The 15,779-nt window shown below is 42.2% G+C and overlaps 2 protein-coding genes across 5 annotated transcripts in view; one reads left to right on the forward strand and one right to left on the reverse strand.

Moving 5' to 3' along the window:
- Positions 1–12,021, reverse strand: part of SAMD15 (sterile alpha motif domain containing 15) — a 34,103-nt gene extending 22,082 nt beyond the window's left edge. Inside the window, exons 1-3 of one of the 2 annotated variants that reach the window (XM_079914432.1) lie at positions 10,502–12,021; positions 9,565–9,663; positions 2,251–3,838 (exon numbers count right to left, since the gene is read on the reverse strand). In XM_079914432.1, the coding sequence (XP_079770558.1) occupies positions 3,602–3,838; positions 9,565–9,663; positions 10,502–12,001 (1,836 nt within the window). In that variant the 5' untranslated portion in view covers positions 12,002–12,021 and the 3' untranslated portion in view covers positions 2,251–3,601. Of the gene's footprint in view, positions 1–2,250; positions 3,839–9,564; positions 9,664–10,501 lie in introns of those variants that run through there. The other variant, XM_079914431.1, reaches the window with a different exon arrangement.
- Positions 12,022–12,444: 423 nt separating this feature from the next.
- TMED8 (transmembrane p24 trafficking protein family member 8) overlaps positions 12,445–15,779 on the forward strand; it is a 32,714-nt gene continuing 29,379 nt past the window's right edge. For 2 of the 3 annotated variants that reach the window (XR_013827274.1, XM_079914434.1), the window contains exon 1: positions 12,445–12,577. Coding sequence is in view for 2 of the 3 variants with exons in the window: in XM_079914434.1 (XP_079770560.1) it covers positions 12,460–12,577 (118 nt within the window). In the remaining variant the exon portion in view is untranslated. Of the gene's footprint in view, positions 12,578–13,037; positions 13,466–15,779 lie in introns of those variants that run through there. The other variant, XM_079914435.1, reaches the window with a different exon arrangement.

Below are 15,779 nucleotides of genomic sequence, written 5' to 3' on the forward strand. Positions count from 1 at the left end.
AATCTAGAATAAAACAAAAGGTTCTTTACATCAGTATATTTGGGTGTGTCTGGCTTTTGGAAGCAACTGAATGAAACCACATAACCTGACACACTTAAGTAAGCTGCTTCCCCAGCAGTTAATTATCAATTCAGTTAATTCAAATTATCTCTTGTCTAAAAGCTAAATTCAAGAAGTTATATTGTCATTATTAAATGGTTACATACTTCTTCTGTAGCATTCTTTTCCTACAATATGTAGCTACAGTATGTAGTTACATTCTTTCCCTTTAGCAGTATGTAGCTGACAAATGATACACCTTGATTGTCCCACACTTTGAGTAGAAAAATAAAATGTGTGGCAAACAATCTTAATTGAATTATGACTCATTTTAGGCTTATTTCAGCTAAACATGACTGTTCTGGTACTATCTTATTTAAAGCTGTTCCCCTTTAAACTATTTTAAACCATAAAACCATTTTAAAAAATAGCTGGCATTACAACTACTGGAGACTGCGTGCCCTGGAGCCTGCGTGCCCTGGGCCCACATGCCGCAACTACTGAAGCCCGTGTGCCCTAGAGCCCGCGTGCCATAACTACTGAGCCCGTGTGATGCAACTACTGAAGCCTGCATGCCTAGAGCCCATGCTCTGCAAGAAGAGAAGCCACCGCAATGAGAAGCCCACGCACCGCAAGGAAGAGTAGCCTCCGCTTGGTGCAACTAGAGAAAGCCCGTGCGCAGCAACGAAGACCCAACACAGCCCCACCCCCCCAACAAAAAAAAGCCAGCATTTATATTAAATGGCTAAAAATAATTCTGCAAAATACAGATTTTATACCTACAGTTCAAATTTATTTCCTTTACATTTTGCAATTACTTTATGTCAATTATAATAGAGTAGAAAACAAAGCAGTAACCATAAAGTTGAGAAAGCATGGCGCTGACTATGCTCTGTCACCGAACAGAACTATTGTTTGCCAAACGCTAAAGTACTTTGGAACAAAACCATTCACTCTACATGTAAACCACCATGGTCTTAGGTAAGTCATTTACATTTTTCTTTTTTGCATGCTTGTGAGCGAAGCAGACTCAATGGTATGGTGTTAAATGGTATAAGATAAAATTTTGCTAGTCCACTTGGGAAAAAATTAGGTTCATCATCAAACATTAACACGTGACATGAATGCTAATTTGAGGTACTGTTCTTTCTCTCAGTAGGAAAAGAAATGGATTCCTTTGACTATTCATTCAGATGTAAGGAACTGGATAGGGTACATCATTGCCCTTCTGGATTATGGTAGCCCTACAGTGGTTCTTAGGATTAAGAAGTGTGGCTGGGGGCTTCCCTGGTGGTGCAGTGGTTGAGAGTCCGCCTGCCGATGCAGGGGACACGGGTTCGTGCCCCGGTCCGGGAAGATCCCACATGCCACAGAGCGGCTGGGCCTGTGAGCCGTGGCCGCTGAGCCTGCGCGTCCGGAGAGGCCACAGCAGTGAGAGGCCCGTGTACTGCAAAAAAAAAAAAAAAAAAAAAAGAAGTGTGGCTGGGAAGAGAAAGAGAAGTTAGTCTATAAAACTAGAGTGGAATTGGAGTCATTCAAGCAACAAGAAGTATTTTTAATTTCTTTTGAACAGTCCAGTCACAGGCAGACTCTGGTCTGAATTTCATTTTTTTTTTTTTTTTTTCCGGTACGCGGGCCTCCCACTGCTGCGGCCTCTCCCGTTGCGGAGCACAGGCTCCGGATGCGCAGGCTCAGCGGCCATGGCTCACGGGCCCAGCCGCTCCGCGACATGTGGGATCTTCCCGGACCGGGGCACGAACCCGCGTCCCCTGCATCGGCAGGCGGACTCTCAACCACTGCGCCACCAGGGAGGCCCTGAATTTCATTTTATAAAAGTCTGGAGTTACCACATAAAACGCCTTGTAAACAAACCCAGACCCTAGTCCATGGTCAATGATATACTTCTATAAGCCATGTTGTTTTAACAGGTAAATACAAATCTAAAAAAATATTTTTAAAATTTTGTTCTCTGATGCCAAAAAGGAATGAGAACTTCCCCTCTCCTTTTTCATAACACATTTCCTTTTTTTTTAAACATCTTTATTGGAGTATAATTGCTTTACAATGGTGTGTTAGTTTCTGCTTTATAACAAAGTGAATCAGTTATACATATATATATGTTCCCATATCTCTTCCCTCTTGCGTCTCCCTCCCTCCCATCCTCCCTATCCCACCCCTCTAGGTGGTCACAAACCACCTAGCTGATCTCCCTGTGCTATGTGGCTGCTTCCCACTAGCTATCTATTTTACGTTTGGTAGTGTATATATGTCCATGCCAACCTCTCACTTTGTCACAGCTTACCCTTCCCCTTCCCCGTATCCTCAAGTCCATGCTCTAGTAGGTCTGTGTCTTTATTCCCATCTTACCCCTAGGTTCTTCATGACCTTTTTTTTTTTCCCTTAGATTCCATATATATGTGTTAGCATACAGTATTCGTTTTTCTCTTTCTGACTTACTTCACTCTGTACGACAGACTCTAGGTCCATCCACCTCACTACAAATAACTCAATTTCGTTTCTTTTTATGGCTGAGTAATATTCCATTGTATATATGTGCCACATCTTCTTTATCCATTCATCTGTTGATGGACACTTAGGTTGCTTCCATGTCCTGGCTATTGTAAATAGAGCTGCAATGAACATTTTGGTACATGACTCTTTTTGAATTATGGTTTTCTCAGGGTATATGCCCAGTAGTGGGATTGCTGGGTCGTATGGTAGTTCTATTTGTAGTTTTTTAAGGAACCTCCATCCTGTTCTCCATAGTGGCTGTATCAATTTACATTCCCACCAACAGCATAACACATTTCCTTTTAAAAACTTGTAATATACATTCTTTTTCTCTGTTTTTGAGATGTATGCTACTCTTCTAAAAAGGTGACTAAACTTTCTGCCAGTTTTCCATCCCGGGACCGTCTTTTGGGGGAGGGGCCCTTGGAGCCGCCTCTTTGAAATGCGGGCATTTAGAAGGATGGCGCTTTGTCTCCCTGACGCTGGGGGTTTAGCCTAAGTGCTTGGCTCCAGGGAGTAACTTTCTGTTTGTCACTAAGATATGAGAACTTTTATTTTTCCTTTGGATACAGACAGTCAACATGTAAATAATGGATTATATCTGCCTGGCTATATAGAAGGGTGAGATTTCCTTGACTTGGCAATCTCTTTAGTGGCCTGCCTGTAATGTGCATCACAGTCTGATTTTATGCTGATTCAATAATACAACTGTTTCCTTGTCTGCACTTATGAAGAGGATTATCTGGGTTGGCAGGTGATTTTACTTTTAGTCTGTTTCTCCATCGTGCTCCTACTACCAGACGAAGTACTAGAATTTATCAGGAATTCTTACAATTACCCAGAAAGAGAAATATTGCTATCTTTGTTTTAACAAGGGACTAAATTGACACACAAATAAAGGGAAGGTGCTGTGAGTCAGTGGCAGAACTAGGAATGGAGCCAGCAGTTCTAACTCTGATCCTGAATGAAGAGAAAAAGAAAATGCAGAAATACCACACTTCTTCCCCCACATAATATAATTTGATTTTCAAGCTAAGTGAAACGGCTTGCCCTATGGTTCAATGGAACATAATGCTGCATCCTCTTCAGGGGTGGTTATTTCTGGAGCATAATCCTGTAATCCCGCTGCTTGCACAAATTCAGACAAGGTCAAGGAATCAGATTTAACTCCACTATGACATTTTTGCTCTAAAAATAAGCCAATATTGTCCCTGTAGGGAAGGCTGATGGAGCGTGTGAATAATGGCTCTTCAATTCCCAGTAGCTCCCGGGTATGCTGAGAAATTACCTGTAATGCAAGGATAATTTTTTAATGGGATTAACCTGAAAATACAACTAAATCAAGTAAGTTTTACTTAGTTTCCTAGACCTCTTGAATGCTAACCCCTTAAGCTAATTCTATGGGGAAATAATAACGAGCTAACACATTGAAAGGCTTCCTACCCTGGCATTATCAAAACACAGTTCTTAAGAGAAACATCACATGATTTATCTTTTTAAAAGTGCCACTTAAAGATGTTTCTAGACCCTTGCATCAGATAGCCGCGGATGGGTTCATTTCTTTTTCTTGGCTGAGCAATTTGACCAATGATATGAGCAGATAATATGTTCAGATTAGGAGCCATGACTTTCTCTAGGAAGGTTAATAAATAACTTTATAAGGGACTCAGTTAACTAAGAAAAAAATTATTACTCAGTTATTCAATTTATTTGCCTGGAAAGAAATCTCAAACACTAAAAAGCAGACATTAAAGTTCCAGTTATTTTATCAGTGCCTATACTTGTATATTCTTTTAAAATATCTTTTGCCACAATTTCAGTGTCTCTAAAACATACTTTGTATTCATTGAGTACCATGCCACTTGGTATCCTAAACTGTCACTGCATTTTCAAAGTCTAGTTTTAATTGCAGGTCTGTTATAACACTGCTATTTGAATTCATATTCTGCCTCTGGGTGAGAATGTAGTCCGTGAAATTGCTGCTAGAACATAGTCAAAGGAGTATGTGGAATGGATTTTTGTTTGTTTAAAACTACTGGCCATAGTTACAAGGCTGGAAAATTCACACCACAGACAATTCTTAACCTGATGCAAAACTGCCCATTAGGAGTACATTTTAGATAGGTAAAATACCATTATTAAAGCAGATGTATAATGTCCTTAAGATCTGCTTGTTGATTCATATAACAGTGTGGATTAATCTTAAATGCATTTTGCTAAGGGAAAGAAGCAAGACTCAAGGCCTACATATTATTTGATTTTATTTGTGTGACATTCTGGAAAAACTATAGGGACAAAAAACAGACTAATGGTTGCCAGGGATTAGGTGGAGGGATAGGCTGACTACTGTGGGGACACGGGAAGTTTTAGGGTGATAGAATCGTTCTATACAGTTTTGTGGTGGTGGATACATGACCCTGTGCATTTGTCAAAACCCACAGAACTGTATACTAAAAAGAGTGACTTTACTGCAGGTAAAATTTTTAAAAGCCAGGATGTTGTGGGAACCCATGATGGAATATAAACTCTGCGCAGATGAATCTTAACTTTATTACAAATTAAGACATAAGCTCACTGAAGGGGGCTGGGAAGAAAGGAGCTGACCTAAATAACTTTCACTTTGAAAAACAGTGCTTTGTCTAGTTAGTGTAAGGCTAATGACAAAAAGAACCGTACACAAATACTGTACTCTTTTGGTAAATTTGTTTCTTATAGGGATACATATTTATAAATAAGCAGAGCCAGGTTTCTCACTGTCAGAGAAAGAAGTTATAAAGAAGCAAAGTGGGGTAGGGAGTAGGAAGGATGAAAGCTAGTATGAACCCTGTGGTGATGGACTAGAGTCAGGGATATCAGTACGAACACATGCTTACAGAAATAAGATAAATATTTGTGTATACATGGGTTAGTATATATACATATATTTCCTACATCCTTCTGCTGAGAGTGCCTAGAAGCAGTAACACCTCAGTAGCAACAAGCACAACTAGTGACCACATCTTAATTTCTAAATACCATTCTCTTATAAAAGCAACCAGGGCTCCTTGGAAACATGCCTGCTTCTAGGGCTGTAGCAAGGAAAATAGAAAATGAGTCTGAAGTAAAGTTTAGTGCCAGAAAATGCTAAAAAACAATAAAATGAAATAACGGGAACATGTCAAAAGGACACAGGAGACAAACTGAAAGAGTTCCCAAATAGGGAAGAAGGGACAATTAAACAGAAGAGTTCCTTAAGCAGAGTTCCAATTAAACATGGAAGGAATGAGGAAACCAAATTATCATTAGAACAACATAGTAATAACTGATGCAGGCAAGATACACTGATGAATACTAAAATTAGTGGGCAAAACTTTAAGAAACAGGTAATTTGCATAGCCTCAAACCACCTCCCCCAGTATATCTATTACTGTGGTATTTACTGTATGTCCATAAACTCTTTGATACTCTTCCCTCCAGGAGGTGGAGCTTAATTCCCCTCTCTTTGAGTATGGGCTGGACTCAGCAACCCACTTCTAATGAATAGAATATGAAAAGGGAAACACAGTAACTTTGTAGTGAAGAAACCTGCAGGCACCACCTTGACCAAATGATCAAAGTTAACATCTCCAGTAATAAATCACATTGATGCCATGTACTCCCTGATATGATTAGATGAGAAGGGCTCATCATCTCTGTGATACTCTCCCCACAAAGCATAATCTCATGGGAAACATAAGACAAACTCAAACTGAGGGAAATCTACACAATACCTGATCACTACTCTTCAAAGTAAGGTCATGAAAGATAAAGATCAAGAAATTGTCATATATTGGAGGAGACCAAGGAAACATAACAGCTAAATACAAGATAGTATCCCCAACTGGATCCTGGAACGAAAAAAGGACATCAATGGAAAAATTGCAGAAATCTGAACAAAGTCTGTAGTTTGTTTAATAGTACTGTGCTGGTGTTAATTTCTTGGTTTTGATAAATATATAAATGGTTTGATAAATGGTTACATAAGATGTTAACATTAGGGTAAGCTGGGTTAAGAGTATATGGGGGACTTCCCTGGTGGTCCAGTGGTTAAGAATTGGTCTTGCAATGCAGGGGACGCCAGTTCAATCCCTGGTCAGTGAACTAAGATCCCACATTCCGCGGGGCAACTAAGCCTATGCGCCACAACTAGAGAGCCCAAGTGCTGCAACTACAGAGCCTGCATGCCACAATGAAAGATCCCATGTGCTGCAACTGAGAATGATGTAGCCAAAAAATAAATAAATATATATTTTTAAAAGAGTATATAGGAACTCTCTGTACTATCTTTGCAACTGTTCTGTAAAACTAAAATCATTTGAAAATTTTAAAAAATATATATTTTTGTTTAGTGACAATTGCTGACATGTTGTTATGAATTTGTGCTATTTAAATAGCTTGCAATAAGGCAGGTGTAATAAAATTCCTGAGATATTATTAAGCTTATAAGGCTCTACTTTGTAACATAAAATCATGCATATGAAAGGAATAAGCAATTCATCTATATTCTTCTCCAAATATTTATCACAGAGTTCTTTTGTTCACTTGATGGAGTGAATAGTTTAAAATATTTTGTGAATTATTTTCTAAGACAGAAAGCTGAAGCAAGTGCTATCTTGTCTAGCTTGTCCCTAGAATAAATAAGATTGACTTTCTCTCCCCTTTTTACCAAGCTAGTGCATCACTATAAATGGGAAAGACAGGATAGTGGTTTCCAGTGCTCCCTTGGCCAGGTGAGAAGAATCAGTGTTTCTCTTTCACAGAACTAGAACAAAAAATCTTAAACTTTGTATGGAGACACAAAAGACCCCGAATAGGCAAAGCAATCTTGAGAAAGAAAAACAGAGCTGGAGGAATCAGGCTCCCTGACTTCAGACTATACTACAAAACTACAGTCATCAAAACAGTATGGTACTGGCACAAAAACAGAAATACAGATCAATGGAACAGGATAGAAAGCCGAGGAATAAACCCATGCACCTATGGTCAACTAAGCTATGACAGAGGAGGCGAGAATATAAAATGGAGAAAAGACAGTCTCTTCAACAAATGGTGCTGGAAAACTGGACAGCTACACGTAAAAAAATGAAATCAGAACATTCTTTAACACCATACACAAAAATAAAGTCAAAATGGGTTAAAGACCTAAATGTAAGACTGGTTATTATAAAACAGAGGAAAACATAGGCAGAACACGCTTTGACATAAATTGCAACAATATCTTTTTCGATCCATATCCCAGAGTAATAGAAAACAAATGGGACCTAATTTAACTCAAAAGAAACCATAAACAAAACGAAAAGACAACCCACAGAATGAGAGAAAATAGTTGCAAATGATGCGACTGACAAAGGATTAGTCTCCAAAATTTACAAACAGCTTATGTAGCTCAATATCAAAAAAACAAACAACCCAATCAAAAAATGGGCAGAAGACCTAAAGAGACATTTCTCCAAAGAAGATATACAGATTGCCAACAAACACATGAAAGGATGCTCAACATCACTAATCATTAGAGAAATGCAAATCAAAACTGCAATGAGGTATCACCCCACACCCGCCAGAATGGCCATCTTCAAAAAATCTGCAAACAATAAATGCTGGCGAGGGTGTGGAGAAAAGGGAACCCTCCTACACTGTTGGTGGGAATGTAAATTGATACAGCCACTATGGACAACAGTGTGGTGGTTCCTTAAAAAACTAAAAGTAGAGCTACTATATGATTCAGCAATCCCACTCTTGGGCATATATCCAGAGAAAAACATGGTTCAAAAGGATACATGCACCCCAGTGTTCATTGCAGCACTGTTTACAATAGCCAAGACATGGAGACAACCTAAATTTCCATCAACAGATGAACAGATAAAGATGTGGTACATATAATAGAATATTACTCAGCCATTAAAAAGAATGAAATAATGCCATTCGCAGCAACATGGATGGAACTGGAGATTATCATACTAAGTGAAGTAAGTCAGACAAAGACAAATATCATATGATATCGCTTATATGTGGAATCTAAAAAAAACGATACAATGAACTTATTTACAGAACAGAAACAGACTCACAGACTTAGAGAACGAACTTATGGTTACCAGCGGGGAGGGGAGGGGTAGATTGGGAGTTTGGGATTGACATGTACACACTGCTATATTTAAAATGTCTTTCCATGAAAAAAGAAAAGAAAAAAATTAGTGTTTCTTTCTTCCTGCACCCCTCACCAGTCTCACCTATACATTCTCTGTCATCTTAGTATTTTGTAGGAAGAACAAAGGGAAAGGTGAGTCAGTTCTGTAGGTGTTAGAGACATAAAATGTATGACAGCTTTGGAGGAGAGGTTACTGTGGGCTGGGAAGATCAGGAAAGACTTCATGGGGAGATGAGAATTGAGTTGGGTCCTGAGGGATGGTTAAGATTCATATTAGTCTTGCGGGGGAGGCGGGGAACTGAGCAGAGATGTAGAGGGAAGAATGCACAAGACAGGTTTGTGAGGTGTGAGCTGGACCTGTGAGACTGAAGCAGAAGATTCACATAGAAGAGTACCAGGTGAGAGAACAGTGGTGGGAGAAAACTTGTGGAGGGGCCTGAATCCTAAGCTGAGGAGTTGAGACTACCTTGTAAGTAGAGGGGATCCAAAGAAGCTTTGAGTAGTATGCTGTATAAATAGTTGGAAGGTGAAAGTCTAAAAGCAGGGTCCTTGAATCCAAAGGGCCTATAGACAGAGGCTAAAAGCAGGCTACTGGTACATTCTAGTAAAGGTCTGATAAAGGTCTGAACAAGTGGGAATGCAGAAAACCAGATGCTATAGGAGGAACTGATAGTTCTTGGGATCTTTGTGGGGATCAAAGGAAAGAGAGGAAGCAACCACTCTGAGCCTGGGAAACTAGGGGTATGATAACACCTTTGGGAGAAATTGGAGGCCACGTTGGAATAAAAGGAGGATGGTTTGAGGTGGTAGCACTGTTTCAGTGCTCTAGTGGGAAATTATACACAACTCACCTTCATGTCCTCGAAATCTGTTATACCCATCTGAGGGAGGTTTGAGCAGTTTACGTGGATGAGTTTTCGGCCACTGATGAAGTTTGTGGTAAAACACTCCTGTCAGTACAATGAGAACATTACTCAAAAGATGTATGGCAAATACAGGAAGAAAAAAAGCAAGAAAGAGAAAAGGAGGTGGGAAGGAAGGAAAGAGGGAGGGAGGGGAGGAGGAATAAATAAATCATATTTGTCTCTAGCTCTGTACTGAGAAAAAATTGTAATTTAATAATCCCACATATTTTCCATCTAAACTCTTGATTAAATTTCACACTGCTGCTTAATTTTTTTTTTTGGCACGATACAACCAGTGCTTCTTTCTTGCCTCAACTACATTTTTAACTACAGTGGTACCAAAGATTTCAGATCTTGTTTTGTTTGTGGAACATAGTTGGCAGTGAAATAATAGGATTCACCCTATTTAAAAAAGAAAACTATCCTTGGTTAATTGGCTATATAAATTAGTACTGTTAGGTGATCATGATACGTATAACACATTTGGGGCAGACACTAAGATTAATAGTACAAGTTCAAGTTAAGGGAGTTGCTACTAAAACAACCTAACAAAGTACCAAAAAGTCTACCTTGGATGAAATCTTTTTGGAAATACAGATTTCTATGAAAAGAAACCTACATAAATTTCTTAGTCTTTATTCAAGGATTGCAGAGAAGTATAATCACTGTGATGAATAGGAAAAACAAACATGACCTTTCCTTCCTCTTCCAATATACAAATATATATCAGTGGAAAGGCCAAAATTAAAATCCAAGTTACTACCATAGTCCATGCCTCTTCTACACTCCTTCTAGTGAAGATGCAAAAGCTCAGGTAAGGATAGAGGAATAAGAGGTAGAGGAATGAGAGTATACGATTTCAAAAAATGTTATTTTTGTATACCTTGTATTGAGGGAAGCCTAGCTGGCAAATCCACTCTGCAACTTTCTCTGGGCTCCATTCAAGATACTCAAATTGTAGGTCAGTACTTTTTTTTGGCTGCGTTTCTTTATCTTTAGGTACCAGTGTCACTGACTCTGGGGACAGATCTTTCTTTTCATTAGAGGACTCTTTTAAATCCCTCTGAGACTCAGAGTAATATGAGTAGAATTCATAATTGGTATCAGAAAACTGAAACAGATTTTGGAGTTCTTTAGAAAACTCATAATCTATATTCACTGAGTCTACTTCACTTATTGGAAGAGACTCTAACACAGAGTCTTTTGAAACGTCTTTAGTTTCTTTTACTAACAACTTTCTTGTTTGATAGTCAGAGTACTCTGGCTCATCTCTGTCTACAGAACACTTAAGTCTGATTGGTTCTGGCCTATCTTCCTTGGCAAATTCTACACATGTCTCTATTCTAAGTAGTGGTTTGGCTTTATATGGTAACTCTGAATCTATCTTCTTAGTTAGCTCTGTTTGTGTCTTCTCTTGCACCTCTGGTATGATCTTCTGTGGTGGCACCTGACCTGTTTCTTCAGTTGACTTTCTCGGTTCTTTCTTTGGAAACTCTGGTTTAGTCTGTTCTGGTGGCTCTGGAACTTGCTCCTCAGTTGACTCTCCTAGTGTCTCCTCTGATCTGGACTTCTGTGATGGTGCTAGACCTGTCTCCTCAGTTGATTTTTTCTGCTTATCTTTTTGATCTGGAGATTTGGTGTCCTCTGGTGGCTCTAGAACTTTCTCTGCAGTTGACTTTCTTTGTGTCTCCTCAGTAGACATACTTGGTTTCTCTTCTGGAAACTCTGGTATGGCCTGCTCATGTGGCTCTGTCCTTTTCTCCTCAGGTGACTTACTTTGTGTCTCCTCTGGAATCTCTGGTGTGGTCATCTTTGGTGGCTGAAGATCTGCCTCTTCAATTGATCTTCTTAGTTTCTCACTTGGAAATTCCGGTTTGGTCTGCTCTGTAGGTTCCAGACCCGTCTTTCCATGTTGCTCTCTAAGTGACTCCTCCCAAACCTCTAGTTTGGTCCCCTCTACTAACTCTAATCTTGTCTCACTGATTGTGGCCCCTGGAACCTCAGACTCGGCTTCCTTTCGTAGCTCTAGATCTGTTTCCTTAGCTGCCTCTATGAGCATATCCTCTGTGACATCTGGTTTGGCTTCCTCCTCTGGCTCCCCATGCTTTTCGTCCACAAGGACCTCCAAATCCTTGAAAAGCTCTACTTCTATCTGTCTGGATGTCTCCGACTTTACCTCTTTGGGAATCCCTAGCTCAATCTCGCTAGAAATGTCTGTCTTGGACTTTTGGGGAGCCTCTTCCTCGGACGTCCAGGTGGGTTTCAGACGTAGGTGTATATTCTTAGCACTCGCCGGTGTCTCCTCTTTGAAGCCCTCTTCTTGCGTCTCTGGTTGTGGCTCTTGGTCAGTCCCTACAGGCAGCTCTGGCCCTGCCTCTTCCATGCTGCCTGGTTCGACATCTTCAGTCACCTTAAGAGACTGAAGTTTTGGTCTCTCAGGCTGCAGGTCTTCATCTTCACCGGGGCCGGAATCGTAACCTTCTGGGACTTCAGCCGTGACGCAGACTAGCCGACGCGCCCAGGCCTCCTAGCAACCCCAATTTCCGATAGCGTGTCTATGGATACCACGACTTCCGGCCGGGTCTCACTGAATCTTGCCCAGGTTTCGTTTCTTCTTTCAAGCACTGACTTTAAAAACCTGCGATCATAAGCACGCAGTAACCCTCCCCGAGCCTGCGTCGCAGGCCTCCGCTAGCCAGAGCTCTCGCGACCGCTCGGGGCCGACGCGCTGCCCCTTCCGGCCCGCGGGCTCCGCTCGGCTCTTCCCGGCGCGCTGGGCCTTCGGCTCTTTCCGGAGCCACTTGCGGCAGGCTGCGGAGGCGCTGCGGACGCGGGCTGCAGATGTCGGACCGGCGGGCGGCTGAGGGGCCGGGCGTCTGGAGCCCCGCAGCCCGCCGAGGGCCGGCGCACGGCGTCGGGGACGGCCCGGGAGTGGAGGGGAGCCAGGCGGCCGCCTCAGGTACGCAAGGCCGGGCGCCGGCGGGTGGGTGCCGCCGGCCTCGGGACCCCGCACCTCGGTGCGAGGCTCGGCCGCGCTCTGCCCCGCGCTGCCCGGAGGAGCGGACCGGCCTGGGCAGCCCCTTCGCGCGCGGAGACCCTGCCTTCGCTCCTGCCCGGGCCCGGCTCCCCCGGGCCGCGACTCCCGCCCCCGCCGCCGCCATCCTTCGGGCCTGGTCTTCGCTCGAGATTATTTTCTACTCCTGTTTCGAAATGCCTTGGTTCCTGCCCCGCTTCCTTTCGCAGAACAGCCCGGATGGTAGTGACAGGGCATCTCTGACCCTGGCGCCTCTTCACCTTCAGCACGCCTGCCCATCACTCCTTGGCTGCCGACCCCGACCCCACCGGCCTTGCTGCCCCTGCTTCTGGCTCCCCACCCCGATCCTCACCTCTGTCCCAGGTCCCAGCCTTTCCACGCGCCTCTCTGCCCCCATCCGAATAGGCAGCCTCGCCTTGCTCTGTCCAGAATCCCGTTTGCTGTAGCCTGCCTGCATATAGGGCCCCGCGCCTCACCTCGCATCCATCCTCTCCGCCTTTTAGAGTGGGCGAGATGAAAAGCGCAGTTGGAAATAGGTGGGCTCTGGGGTCTTTTGAATGAACATAGCGGCCAGAGCCAAGGCAGGAAATCGGGGCTGAAATAGGAACTTTGGCGACCCTCCCTCATTCTCCGGGACCCTCCTCTTGTTCCGGAGACTGTCTTACTTCCACCCACGCTAGTTCCTCCGTGTGGATTACCTCATTGTCAGTGTCCGAAGGCGAAAGTGTCCAGCGATTACACTTACCTTCCGAGCCTCCTTATCATCACCACACGGGATGCAACTAAAAAGATGCTCATTTGAAATACGGAAGGGTAGGTAGGGGGAGAGTACTGGGCTCACTAAGTAGCAAGTAAAAATTAAATTTCCAGTTCTGAAATTAAAATAGACACCATGAAGTATAGCGGTAGAGGTGGTACCATGATGCCTGGGTTGGAGTGTGAATCTTGAATTTACTTGGGCAAATCACTCATCTGTGTTTGTTTCCTCATCTGTAAAATGTGGGCACTATAGGATTGCATGGACCACTATGTATGAGGCACTTGGTGCCTAAGCCACGGTACACAGTAAACCGGTGTTATCCGTTATGAGAATAAGGTCTGTTTTTGCTCACCGAAACTCCACGTGCTGTCAGAGGTGGTGTTCCTGGATGTGTATCTCCGGGTATGGTGACTTTCCCCGTCTTTTACTTCTATCCTAAATATCTCCCATTTCCTAATGCTGCTTGGGTCAAACACACACACCCACAAGCTTTGAATCACCCAGCTTTTTCATGTGACTTTATATTCTCTTACTTTAAAATATCTAACAATTGTCTTTTTTCCTTCTTATGAACTCTTATGCTTTGTAGTAAATTCAGAATTGCTGGCATGTATTTAACATTATAGCAATAGAAATTTTAAGCATACTTTCTGAACGATTAATCAAATGAACACTTAGGAAGTCTCATAAACATCTGTCCCTTGCATGTGTTAATATTTATAAATTAAGGATTTTTTTTTTTTACTTCCTCTTTAGATCCTTGTGGCAAATATACCCAAGCATTTTAAACAGAAAGGTCTTAAGAATAGTCCAGGAATGTATTGGAGGATAGTGGGTTTGTCTCTGAGTGTGTCTCTCCCCCCACCCCCAAACCTTGTAATTGGTTCCTGCATTCACATTTTCCTCCCAGGATGTTGATGGAAATACTTATGATTACTTTCTTCTTCTTGCCCTCAGAAAACAGGGTGAGTGTTGATTTCTTTTATGTCATGTAGGGGTTTGTTATTGTAGCTCAGAGCAAGCTCTTCCCCTTGAGGTAAGATTTGTTGCTAATAAAATAGCTAATAAAATAATAGTAATGATAGCTTACATTAATTGAATGCTTACTCTGTGCCAGAATGTGGAAAAAGATTTCCTTGTATTATCTGACTTAATCCTGTCAACAGTCATTTCCTCCCCATTTTACGGAAGAACAAACTACAGCTGAGAGAAGTTAACTTATTTGCTCAAGTTAGGTGTGGAGTTTTTACTGTCTGTCTGAAATTGTCACCTTGTTATGATGAAGTTCAGAATAGTTTATTTTTATTTTTATTGGCCATTAATCAAGTATTGGCATTCTAGGGCAGGTTACGGTCTTTGCTGTCTAGGGGTTTTTAGTTTGGTAAGATGAGAGTACCCAGGAAGAAAAATCGACCATTCAAAACTTTATATAATTGGGTGTCTTTTATTGCAATTCTTGCCACACTGTGCGGCATGTGGGATCTTAGTTTCCTGACCAGGGATTGAACCCTCGCCCCCTGCAGTGGAAGCACAGAGTCCTAACCACTGGACCACCAGGGAAGTCCCTATTACAGTTCTTTATGTACATACCCCCAAGAAACCAGCTTAAGGGTAAGGACAGAATCTATCTTGTCTGTTTCTCTCCTAGAGTCCTTGATGTGTCCTAGAGGTTCTGTAAATATTTGCTGGATTGTGAGACAAAGTCTCAACAGGTTTGAAGGAGCATCAAATGAATATGAGGAATTAGGGTTGAGATATCAAGAATGCTCTTTAGGTGAAAGCAGTTGTTCTCAACCAGCAGCGATTTTGCCTCTCCCAGGGGACATTTTGATTGTCACAACTTGGGTTGGGGAGGAGGGGAAGCGCTGTTACTGACATCTTGTGGGTAGAGGCCAGCGAACCTGCTAAACAGCCTCCAATGCACAGAACTGCCCCCACAATGAAGAGTTATCTGGCCCAGATGTCAGTAGTGCAGCTGTTGAGAAACCATGAGTTAGAGTTCAGCTGGGTTTCCAAAGTGGTGTGCAAAGCATGCATTTGGCTTAACTCAGAGCTGTATAGGCTTGGGAGTAAACTCAAAACACTGCTTGGAACTAGCAGTTTGTTTGATTGGATCTTTCTGCCACCTTCCTCTGGAAAATGATCCAATGAGTAAGCAATAGAGGCCTAAGAATGAAATCAAAAGGGGTTTCGGGGGACTTCCCTGGTGGTCTGGTGGTTGAAGACTCCGTGCTTCTACTGCCAGGGGAGCAGGTTCGATCCCTGGTTGGGGAAATAAGATCGCACATGCCACGCAGCCAAAAACAACAATAACAACAAAAGAGGTTTGTGTCATTCTCTCAGCAATAAGAAATGAGATTGGAGTTG

Source organism: Stenella coeruleoalba, assembly GCF_951394435.1.
Source record: "Stenella coeruleoalba genome assembly, chromosome: 2".
Classification (NCBI taxonomy): Eukaryota; Metazoa; Chordata; class Mammalia; order Artiodactyla; family Delphinidae; genus Stenella; species Stenella coeruleoalba.